A 12,118-nucleotide genomic window follows, 5' to 3' on the forward strand; every position below is an offset into this window, starting at 1 on the left:
TTGTTTCTATAAATCTTATTGTCTTGGCGTAACTCGCTTGTGGAGGTTTTTCCCTCCACACGAAACAATGTTTTTTTGGTGAGAAGAAAAATGTACCCCACACGCACTCTTGTGCCCAAAGAAAGTGGTTTTTTAAAAGACCATGGTGATTTAACCTTAACTTACATAGGCCAATAAAATTTAAGGGCGATTTAATCGGATCAGGCAGGTTCGCGCTAAGTTGGGCGAGTCGGTGTTGGTTTGAGCAAGTCAATATATGGTTGGGTAGGCACCAAGTCAGCCAAGCAAATGTGCTGGTCAATTTAGGGTTTAAAGTTCAGGTCGAGTTTAAGGGTGATTTTAGGGCTCGGTGCAAGTCGTATGTTTCGGTGTTGAGTCTGCACAAATTCGGGCGGGTTAGTAATGAGTCAAGAAGACAAACGTGTGGGTCAAATTTAGGGTTTAGGGTCGATTTAGGGTTCAGGTTGGTTGTAGGGTTTTTGGTCAAGGGTTCAAGGCAAGTCAACGTTGAGTCGCGTCGGTCAGGTCAGGCGACTCAACATTGTGTCAATTTGGAATTAGGGTCCAAGGATAAAATTTGGGAATTACTTTTTTTTTATTTTTTCTCAATTTAAATTTTAAAATCACGTTTTAAAAAATAATAAAAATTTAAATAATGTAATGTAATCACATTGTTTAATCAACTATTTTTATTCAATATGTTGGTCAACTATTAAAATGATTAGGGTGTGGGCTTGCCTTGCGGCTGGTCTTTGTCCTAATCCACATCTTCAATGGGTTGTAAGGTGCTCTGGAGTTCGGTAGGCTGAAAAAGGTAGAGTAAAATACACTCCCCTCCCTTGAGGTTTGCCAATATAACACTCAGCCTCATTCTTAATTAAAATCTACACTTCACCCCACCTACTCTACCAAGTTAACTACATCTTAAAAGATGCTCACGGAATATTCTCTTTAATTCCAAACTAATAGATTTAAATTTTCAAATAATAAAAAAAAAAATTTATTATTATTTTTATTTAAAAAAGTTTAAGAAATTTACGATTAATATTTTTATAATAATCTATTTTAAACTATTTACTGTATTATATTTTGACGAAAGCTACAAATATTCTCACAATATAATTTATGATATTATATGATTTTTTTCTTCATAAAATTCATCTTGGATTATATAATTTCAAGATATATGAATTATATTTTAATTTTATATTGGTACATTGAAAAGATAAATTGCAACTGCCCATACCCAACTCATATATCCCCAAGCTCTTACCACTTGAGCTATCATTGGAGGACATACAACATCATGTGATTGAGATTACTAAGAATTTAAATCCATTTTTTTGAGATATGAAACTATACCTCATTTAGTTATTCTAGTATACCAAGCACCTCACGTAATAATCATCTGTTATTTGTTGCATTTCGCATTTTATTTGCTAAGATAATATTGCATGTTGCAAGTGCAACCAATCTATGAAGCTAATAATATACTAATTGAGAAGGTGACTAGAACAATCATAAATTTGTTTTTGAGCTTTTCAGTGGAATAAATATCATCTAATTAATCATGAAATTTTGTTAGTACAATTAATCATGAAAATAAGTTAAAAGAAAAATAGAAGTATTTGTTTAGTCTAAATTTATATTTGTAAACTTAAATGTTATTGATATTCCTATACAACATTGTGAAAATATTTAATTGTAAATATCTTAAACTTCTTGAAATAAAAAGTAATAAACGGAATTTTTTAATTTTATTATTATTTAAATATTTAAATTTATTAGTTTGGAATTAAAGAGAATATTCTGTTAGCATCTTTTAACATGTAGTTAACTTGTTAGATTGAGTGGGGTGAAGTGTAGATTTTGGTTAAGAATGAGGCTGAGTGTCATTTTGGCAAACCTGAAGGGAGGGGAGTGTATTTTACTCAAAAAGTTAGGGTCATAATAAGAGACTTGGTGGGCTGACCCTAAGGCCATGGTTAGGTTGACACCTCTACTCTCGAATGCAATGTTTTTTGAACAGTAAATAAGGTATTTTTGGTAACCAAAAATTAAATGAGGAGCAAATTCATGGTTTATTTGTTTTTTATTTTTTGGTGATGTTGTAAACTAATAAACATACTCCATAAATTTTCTAATTATAAATTAGAATATTTATGATAACACGTCATTTAAAGAGATTTCTCTTAAAAAAATATTTAAAGAGATTTCATATGTGAATGAATTGTTAAATAATGGATTTGCTCCTAATATTTAGAACAAAAAATTATTTTCTCCAGCTGTCAAAAATAAATAAATTATTTTCTCCAAATTTTACTCGACCCATTATAACAATAACACAGATCATTCTGGTGGTTATCACCATTCAAATTCATAAAATTTCAGATACAATATCCGCTCTGAAAGTTGTTGGTGTTCTGAGGATGTTCTCCTTCTTTTTCTTCTAAGGTATTTTGCTTAATTACTTTGTTATTATTTGAGTTGTTTTAGTAAAACTCGTTTTTGCACATGATAATATTGTTTTTTCCTTTGATCAGTTTCGACTTTGATTTTTACAGCATCTTGTTTTCAACGCAGCTTGAGTGATAGTGGAGTAAAAAGGTATTTGATTTTACTTAATCCTTTATTTATTGTAACAGAGAAAAAATTCAATCACTGATTGCGTGTTATGTCTTTCCTTCCCTGTTGAAGATGTCACTACTCTACGGAAATAAAAGTTTTTTGTGTTCATCCCCTGCTAAAAAGCTATGCAAAGAAGAGAAGAAAGACATCAACCTATGGGCACATCTTCCAAATGAGATCCTAGAACTGATTATGAAGCGTTTGTGCCTCAAAGATTACCTTGCATTGCGTACAATATGCTCCTCTTGGAGTAGTACCGTGACTAACGCCATTGCAAACAAGCATTGTTGCCCTTTACCTGAACTGCCACTAATTGTCCTTAGATCTAAGGGACAAATTTTCAGCTTGAGAACAGAACGTGAGCATTGCCTCAAAATATCAATATTTGAGAGCACAAAGATTATCTGTCATGGTTCAGTTGAAGGGTGGATGATTATGTCTGATTATGTTAATAATGGAAGTTTATTAATCTTCTTCTTCAATCCTGTGACTAATCGTAGAGTTTCAGTTTCATCACCATTGTACTTACCCTCCATCTCTCCAATCCCATCTAATCAATTGTTTATGCTGAAAATGGTGGCCTCTTCCCCACCGGATCATCATAAATCAGGTTGTTATTTGGCTGGTCTCCTCAACGATTGTTGTCATATTGCATTTTATAGAGTCTTTGACAAGTCATGGAACATGATTGAAATTGATAGGATATTAGGAGATCATTTTTCAGATTTGGAAATTATGGGTTTCAAGTTGTATGCTAGCACTGTCAAACCCGACTCCATTTTGGTTTATGATCTTAAAGATTTTGGTGATGGCTTGCCAAAGCCTAAAGTGTCAGTTATGTATCCACAAACATCGACACCATTTGCATCAAGAATAATTGATAATCAACGTCATGTTTCAGGTGGAGCCATTTTCTATATGGCGAAACATGAAACATTAGAACAATTATTTCTCATTTCCATGATCGTCACTGCAAGTTATAAACTAGAAGATGTTGGCCATTTGAACCGTATCAAAGAATTTGTTACCGCACCTGAGATGACTGCAGTAGAAGTGTTCAAGTTGAACATGAATAAGGAACCAATTGAGTGGATAAAGTGTGAAAGCTTAGATGATAACGCGATTTTCGTTAGCCGTTGCAAGAGCATGGTGATGTCAAGAGCTTCCCTTAATAGCACTAAAGAGTCAACGATTGGAGAAAATAGTGTCTATTTTGCTCTTCAATTCAAATGTCCTACGGATCCATGGAAAGGCGCTCGGTTGGGGATAAAACACTTGACTGATAGTGGCATCAATTATTTTTCTGCAGCGGCTTCATATCCTATGTGGTTCGTACCAAGTATTTGACAGTTCACTTTGTTGAGAGTCACATGTGTCTGATTCCAAATTTCCAATGTCATCATCATATATGATTAGTTCATTGCTATTTAATTTTTTGTCATGCACAGACAGATCCATGTTGCTAATCAGCTAATCCGTTATTAGAGTTCTTAAACTGATCTTGACTTAAAAGTTTTTCAGTGGTTTCCTTTTATTTGTATACTTTTATCTTTTTCATTTCCTTCGAAGGACCTCAGCTATTTCCTCTTATACAGGACTATTGAGTATATATAGACTATGACAGCAAAACCTAAGCATTGATCCTAAACCAAGAACTCAGTCAATTTCTGGATGTGTAAATAATCTAGCATTGCAAGTCCTTTCTAGATTTGCTTGTTTCAATTTCCCCTTCTATTTTCCTTGCAAACTATGAATTAGAGTTTATATAAAGATGATGCTGCATATATACTAGATGAAACAATGTTCAGTATATTATATAGTATGTATCGTATATAATCATTCAACATAAACTAATAAATCCCACTTATTTTCTCCTCAAAGTGACAAGGTTAAATATATATATTCAAGTCTAAGTTGCTAGAATTTTCTCTAAGTTTTGGTGTCACATACAGGTTTTGGTGCCAAATTACCTTTAAGATATTGCCTTCAATACTAGATTATAAATTCTTAAAATAAATAAAGTGCTTTTCAAAAAAAAAGTGTTATATTACTTGAATCAATCAAAAGAACTTATTAGAGACAGCCATATCAGATATTTCCACAAATCATGCGCAACCATTAATCATAATTCTTCTTTCTGAGTATAGTATACAATGAAATATGTACTAGACATGGATTCCCAGCAAAACACCAGGTCCCTTCATCCACTACCCCTGGCGAGACAGCTATACAGAGCGCCTAGATAGAGGAGATAGAGAAAAGAGAATAAAGAATGATAAATCAACAACTCTATTCAGCACAGGAGGGAAGAATATAAAGAGATACATTTCTGTCTGGTCATACTTGCATGTGATCAGGCAGAGGCAAGTGAATTTGCCTAAAAGTTACGTGCACTCCTGAAAAATCCAATGAAAAAGGTAAATGCTAAAAAAGAACAGTATGTTTTCAAGATCCCAGCCTCACTTTTATACCAAACATTAGGACTAAAATGCCATACATTTTCAGTATCAAACTCTTTCAGTTATTCTAATGTATTGTTAAGTATATGGAACCAGATTAGGCAGGGAAGTTACTCAAGTATTAGGAAGAAGAGCACAAGAGATAGTGCTTACTGTTTGCCAGTGCAAGGCAAAAGGGCCAAGGCACCAGCTTCAATGGTGATAAAACGTGACACGTGAGAGGTTCATTTTTCAAATTTTAACATCATATTGACATGGTACGTGTTAGGAAATCTTTCTACAACTGATTCCAGAATCAATTCTCAAGAGAAACTCATGTGAGTAGCTTCTGGGTTTAATAATCGATTCTGATGAAAGATAAGTTGATCCAAACATGCTAATCATATAGTTTGAGATTGTATCCATTAAAGTTCAGCATGAATTTATGTTTAGATAACCTTAGATGAGAACTCAACAAGTTTTCACGAATTCAAAGATTACTATCAAGTTGCTTGAAATATTTAAAAACTAAAATAGTTGAACCTTCCATCAATGATAACCGGTGAGGCACTTTGTATCCTACACCCAGAGGATTTTACAGAGATAACCATGTTCAAGCATTTTGTCATGATAAATTTACATATGACATGAAGAATAAAAGAAAACTATCATGATAAAGAAAAAGAGATAGAAAATTTACCTGGCAGAAATTGACTGGGAATTTACAGCCGCCCTAGGAGCACTGGTTCGCCGTATCCTATGGTCATCCTTACTAACCCGCAGAGCAGCAACCTCCTTTTCCATGGAAGCTACTTCCCTACGCATTCTTTTGGCTTCAACTTCCATAGTTTTATTCAATGTGTCAACCTTCTTCGCCAACATCTTCCAACATTAAAACAAAAAATTCTATTAGTAGAGAGAATAAAGTAGAATATGTAATTTTGTTTAAGAAATGAGATATAGAACCTCTATTGAATCCTCCTTGTTTTTAAGATTCTGATCCTTGTCATGACAAGCTTTCCTCAGAGATATAACCTCTTTTTGCAACATGTCATAAAGCATTCCTGAAACAAAGTCTTCATGTTCTGGTTTAGATTTTTCAATTAGAGTACTATTTTCACTCTCTTCATGTGTAGTATTTGTTTCACTAGTGATGGTATGATCATTCGTGTTGGTTGGCATGCCATGACCTAGCCCATTTGCTTCTGAAAATTTTCCATTCTTTAGTAACATATTACCACTGTTTGATCTTAGAGACCCTGATTTTAAACTCAAGTTTTTCCTTGATAGACATCCATTGGAGGAGAATGTCGAAAGACTATCAGCTCCACCAAAAGATTGACGACGTGAAGGTCTAGAAATGTTCCTTCCATCTGGTGCAGTGATTTTGGAATTACCATTAGATGCCTTAATCCTTTCTTCCAAAACTTTGAATCGCAATTGATATTTTTCCTGTGAAATCAATGATGTTTTTTCGAAGAGGCTTTTAAAGAGGAATCAAGAGTTTGGAGTAAGATGGAACGTAATTTATACCTTCATTTGTGCTTCTGCTTTTGCAGTGCGCTCAGCTACAGTCAATTTATCTCGTAGTTGTTGCATTTCACCCTACAAAAGTATACAATTGAAAAAATAAATCAACTTTCAATAAGACCTGAACAAGAAGTCCTAATTTATGTGCCATTAAATTCAAATAACTTCATTCTAGATTTCAAATTCTTGCAAATAAACATTTCCTAGATTCAATTACAGCATTTTCCTGCTTATGATGACTATTGAATATTGATTTCAAATCATCATTTTATTTGAAAGCAGGGAGAATTTTATCATGTTTAAATTAATTAGTGATAGCCAAGAAAACTAGTGTCGTAAGATAGAACAGTAAAACTGACATATATATTACAACATGACTCCGTTTGCAAACATCAATAAAATAGAGTATTTGAAATCAGCTACCAAAAACATCCAAATAACTGGCGAAAAACAAAGAAAAAGCAATTTCTGAGCTGTTTACAAACCTGGAAAACTTTTCTTTCTTCTAGCCAATGCTTTACAGGCATCACTTTGTCGTTAGCATCTTTCCACTCATTCGCAACTACAGTGGCAACCCTGTTTGCAGTAACTTTAGCACGAGCTACTTCCCGCTCCAAAACTTTCCTTTCCTCCTATGTCAATTTTGAAGGTTAGATAAGAATTAAGAAACTAAGGGCATTTGCAACTAACTCAGAACAACAAACACTAGATATCATGAGCATCTAAATAATGGTAACATTTACATTCATCTCTTGCACTTGGCGCTGGTAATCACGGACAGCATTAGCAGCAGCACCACCTGCCAAGACAGCCTCTTCAAGTTCACGAACAGTTTGGGTTAGCTTTTCAACTTCAGTAACCTTTAGGCGATGCATTTTGTCCACGATTTTGTTCTCCTCCTGACATAAGAGCATAAAATGCTTCATTAAATTCACATTCACTAGTTCATTATATAAACTATGTGCATTATTGACTTTCTAGCAAGTCTAAACAGAGATAAAACAAGCATTGCAAACCTGGCATATTTCAATCTGTTTCATTAATTCTTGATTTTTGTTTTGCAGATCATCAACCAGGGATGCTTTCGCCAAAGCGATTTGAACAGTTCTCTCAGCCTCAAGAAGTGCAGCCTCCTTTGATTTGGTTAGCCGATCCAGTGCGCTATTGTCATCTTGCAACTTTTCCACCTAGAAAAATATAGCAGCAAGGATAAGTAAAATGTACCCCTTTGGTCTTGATTCTGACCATGGAACAGACAAGGAATGACTGAATAAACTACCATCTTGTCCCAGCCAAAAGCCAAGTCAGTGTGTATTTATTTCACTAAGGACATAAGGACATAACCATTAAAACATACCTCCATCCTAGCAAGCTTAAGCTCTGCCTCCAGGGGGGCGATAATAGCTTCAATTGGAGGCATTTCATCGTCTTTCTGAGCAGCATGGACCCTTCTAAGTGTAGCTTCTGCAGCAAATTGTGCAGCCAATGCTTCCTTTTTCTCATCATTAATTTTTTTTATTTCAAGGTTCTGTCAAACATAATACCGCACTAAGTGACTTTAAAATAATAATTATTGAGAAGTGAAATAACTCCCATGAGGCAATAACTACTAATACTACCTTACTTTCGAGAAGAGCTTCGGTTACTTTTAGCTTCTCATCTACCTTGTTCAGCTCATCTGTTAGCTGAAATGATTAAACAAATGAAAAAAGAGGTGTCAAAAACTCAAAACACGTAATAGTTAATACTTAATACTTCAAGTCAATAAATTACTAATAGCATATAGTTGTAGACAGATGAAAACATTGTGAAGTGAATAATGAGGAAAACAGAATGAGGTAATTGACTGCTTCAATAGAATACGTGATCATACCATGTAAAACCTAGGTTCCTTGCGATGAAAAATACAACTACTAAAAATTAAAACCTATACAACCCTGGACCTTGAACCAAAACAGTTGAGGACATAAGCATCACCTGCTCATGAAGGCTGAAGCCTTCACATAACAGAATTGTCAGACAACCAAGAATACAGTTTCCTCATGTGTTATCTCAGTTTTTGAATATTATATATTTTAACTTTTCAAGCTCAAGTGATTGAAATTCATTGCTGCTTCTTTAACATTAAAGTTTGTAGCATCATTACTAGAATGCAGGGAGATATCATCTATTCATGTAGTCAGGTGTCTTCCTTAGTGATTGTGATACATGTCTTCTAAGTTTCAATACCAAATCAGATTAATACTTTCTTTTAATTAGTTACTTAATAAAATAGACTCTTACTTTCATTATGATTTTAAGTAATACTTAAATATAATGAGATACTATAGATATAGTCCTGCACAGCTGAGGGACATATGGGTTGGGTAGGGGGAGGTCGAAAGATCGATTTCTGGCAGGTGCAATTTATCTTTCCGATGTACCAAAAAAAGATATAGTCCTGCACGATGCAGGGTAGGAAAAGAATTGTTTTGTTAGATTAGAAAGTGATATATTAAGTATTATTAAATTTTGTGAATCATGAGTTCAACAACTTATAGTTTTTTACTCCTAACTAGTGTTTTGTTGGGTGTGTCTGGTTAAACTTCGAATGAGGATTTATTCTTCACTTATTGAAATAGAATTATGTATTTCTTTGGATGAGTTTTTCTTGAGTTGCATTTGGTGATTGTTTCTTTAGTTTGTCTTTTAAGACGAGTTCTTATTCTTCCTTGAATGATATTTGTCGTAGGGAACATACTCTCTTTTCCGATGTATCAAAAAAAAAGGAAACATACTCTGTTTTAATAAGGAAAAGATGTTAGTAGTTTTTTTTTCCGCTGTTATTGTATTTTTTATTCCATCGATTTACTTTATTTTTTTATCTATCAACCTAGGATTAAATTTTTTGTTTCCTAATGAAAAAATGTTTAAATAAATATTTTATAATAGTGCAAGTTGCTTCCTAAATATATAGCTTAATGCTCACAATTTTTTTTTTCAAAAAGTTGAATATATTGATAAAAGAAACATTCATGTAAGTATTTTATATATATACTTAGATTTACTCGTATCATCTAATAAGAGGTTGGTCTAGTGGTAGACAAACTATATCTCATATAGGTAATAATAAAATTTTGAATATCAAAAAAGACATTTGTAGAGAATAACTTCACATTCTCCCGAACGAGATTAGTCTTTGCCCTCGAAGAGTAGGGACGCACACCAGGGACCAAAGTAAAAGGACCACCTATGGTCACTAAGCAAAGGACCAATGGTGCCTAATTTGATGGTTGGTGGAGGATACACACTATTCCACCTTAGAAATTGACACAAAACACAAAATTCACAAAGCAGATTAACATCACATTCACATTCCCAGGCCATTGAATTGAAGAGAAGTTCAGTTACATACCTCTTCAACCGCCTTCTGTTTAAGACGCTCTGAGTTCCTCAAGGACTTGATTTCCGCAACAGCATCCCCAAACTCTCTGTCTTTCTCTGCAAAACCACCACGCAAATTCAGTTATAACAAACTCAAGCTTTTGCATAGAATTTCAAATTTCAAATTTCAGTAAACAGAGGTTGGTTTCTAGTGAGACCTCGGAGTTCATTTTCGAGGCGAGTGAGCTCGACACGGACGGGATCAGAACCGTGCAAGAGGGTGAGGAAGTCGTCGTCGACGACGGCAGGAGGCTTTTTGGGGCGGCCTTTGAAGAAGGTTTTGCCGTCGTGTTCACCGCCGGCGTTACCAATGTGGCTGCTGCTAGACGACATTGTTTGAAATTCAAAAACACAGAGAGAGAGATAGAGAGGTGTGTGCAATGTGTTGTGCTGTGTGGTGTTTGAATTAAAAAGAGAAGAGAATGGTGGGGGAGAGAAAGACGGTGGAGTTATGCTCAAGTCATGGCTTTAAAGAGCAACAAGAGTGAGTATACTTGAGTTTTAGCTGTGATTCACCAAACTAAGTTATATGAGCATTTTCAAGGATTTATTTCTTAGTTCTTAGCACTATTTATGTGGACTCGTATTACCACATGTACTTAAGCAACTCTCAAGTAATTTTGTTCCAACCATGAGTTCTTATTTCTTAGTTCTTAGTTCTTACCACTATTCATTTTGTCTCATCAACCACATTATTTATACTTTTTATTTTCATAAAGTAAAAAACAAAACTTATAAAATAATAAAGTAATTTGAATGAAAGAGAAATAATTAATATTTTAAGATAAGAACTCAAAAAGCAAAACTTCTTATATAAGAACTGAGTTTTTATTTTTAAGAATTAAGAGCTCCATGTCAGAACCTCCAATGGTAAAGTTTTTAGTTCTTAGTTCTTAACTCAAAAATAAGAACTAAGAACCTTGCATTGGAGATGCTCTAATAGCTCCAAACAAAGCTTTTCAAGGTTGAGTAATTTTTTTTTCTTGCAAATATATGTATATATATATTTTGCTCCCACTAGATTTTGTAAATGAGTAAGTTAACAATTAACACCTTTTCTATTGGACTAAAACTGCCCCCATTTTTTTGTATAAAAATATTTAAAATGTGGGTTTCTGGTAATTTTTAAGACCCAAAACTTCATTCAATTTTAAAATTTAAAATTTTCTATCTCCACATTTATCACTTTCTTTATTTTTCTCTTTCTTCAACTTCTACACTTTTGCTTTTCTACAAACTAGATATTATACTCGTGCGTTGCACGGGTTTATTTACGACATTTTTTAATATTATATGAAAATTACTATAGTTTAATTATATAAATACTCAAATATTTCTTTAGTATAGATATAATAGAAAATATTATTGTGTTTAGACATCTAAATATATAGTATTAGAGTTCCTTTGATGCATTAAATTACTTGTATTGGAGTTCCTTTATGTAAATAAAGGATATTACTGAAATTTAATAAAAAAATTTGAAAAGGAAAATATCATTAATAACATAAGAAAACTTTAGAAAATATTTTTACTACTATATAATATATAAAAAAACATATTTGAAATTATTTTTCAAATAATACACACATACAATATATTTAATAGTAAATATCTTATAGAGACATTTATTTAATTTTGAAACTATTTTTCTAGATTGTTCATTAATAAATTTTATCTTTACTATTTTTTAATTTAAATTATTAATATTGTCTACATATAATATATTTGTTAATTTTTTCCTCTGAATTTATGATTGATAGTTAATATTCTAACTATTTTTAAGTACTACGTAATAAATTATTCTTTTCTATAAGAAAATGAAAATTAAAAATTAATAGTTAACAATAAAATTAATAACATAAAATATTCATCAATAATTTATTACTATCATTATTAAGAAAAATCAAAAGGAAATTTAAAATTATTTTTTTAAATAATACAAAACTTCATTATAGTTAATTTAAACAACATGCATAATCATTTCATATTTTAAAAGTAATTTTCAAAATATATACTTACAAAAAGAATTCAACCATTAACTAATTTCAATATTTAACATGTTTATTTTATATAAAAGATAGTAATTTGTGCTATTTTTG

At 32.6% G+C, this 12,118-nt stretch overlaps 2 protein-coding genes across 2 annotated transcripts; one reads left to right on the forward strand and one right to left on the reverse strand.

The window, feature by feature from the left end:
- The first annotated feature begins 2,697 nt into the window (after nt 1-2,697).
- On the forward strand, nt 2,698-3,975 carry LOC130723233 (uncharacterized). The gene has a single exon (XM_057574207.1). The coding sequence runs from the start codon at nt 2,698-2,700 to the stop codon at nt 3,973-3,975; it is 1,278 nt and encodes a 425-aa protein (XP_057430190.1).
- A 705-nt stretch (nt 3,976-4,680) lies between these two features.
- On the reverse strand, nt 4,681-10,637 carry LOC130730083 (microtubule-associated protein 70-2-like). The gene is made up of 11 exons (XM_057581970.1): nt 10,178-10,637; nt 9,991-10,076; nt 8,216-8,281; nt 7,954-8,124; nt 7,613-7,783; nt 7,340-7,495; nt 7,082-7,228; nt 6,600-6,671; nt 6,033-6,518; nt 5,767-5,948; nt 4,681-5,024 (listed from the first exon to the last, which is right to left on the reverse strand). Exons 1-11 carry the CDS (start codon nt 10,350-10,352, stop codon nt 5,006-5,008), a joined length of 1,731 nt encoding a protein of 576 aa, XP_057437953.1. The 5' UTR covers nt 10,353-10,637; the 3' UTR covers nt 4,681-5,005.
- Nucleotides 10,638-12,118: the final 1,481 nt, after the last annotated feature.

The sequence above is a fragment of the Lotus japonicus genome, chromosome 1, assembly GCF_012489685.1.
Source record: "Lotus japonicus ecotype B-129 chromosome 1, LjGifu_v1.2".
Taxonomy (NCBI): domain Eukaryota; kingdom Viridiplantae; phylum Streptophyta; class Magnoliopsida; order Fabales; family Fabaceae; genus Lotus; species Lotus japonicus.

Excerpts from the sequence above, each read along its gene's own strand:
- LOC130723233 (XM_057574207.1), top strand. The coding sequence starts at position 2,698 with ATGTCACTACTCTACGGAAATAAAAGTTTTTTGTGTTCATCCCCTGCT.
- LOC130730083 (XM_057581970.1), bottom strand. The coding sequence starts at position 10,352 with ATGTCGTCTAGCAGCAGCCACATTGGTAACGCCGGCGGTGAACACGAC. Across the intron at positions 8,125-8,215 it reads AAGCTCTTCTCGAAAGTAAG|AACCTTGAAATAAAAAAAAT; the intron begins GTAGTATTAGTA and ends TATGTTTGACAG. Across the intron at positions 6,672-7,081 it reads AAGAAAGAAAAGTTTTCCAG|GGTGAAATGCAACAACTACG; the intron begins GTTTGTAAACAG and ends ATACTTTTGTAG.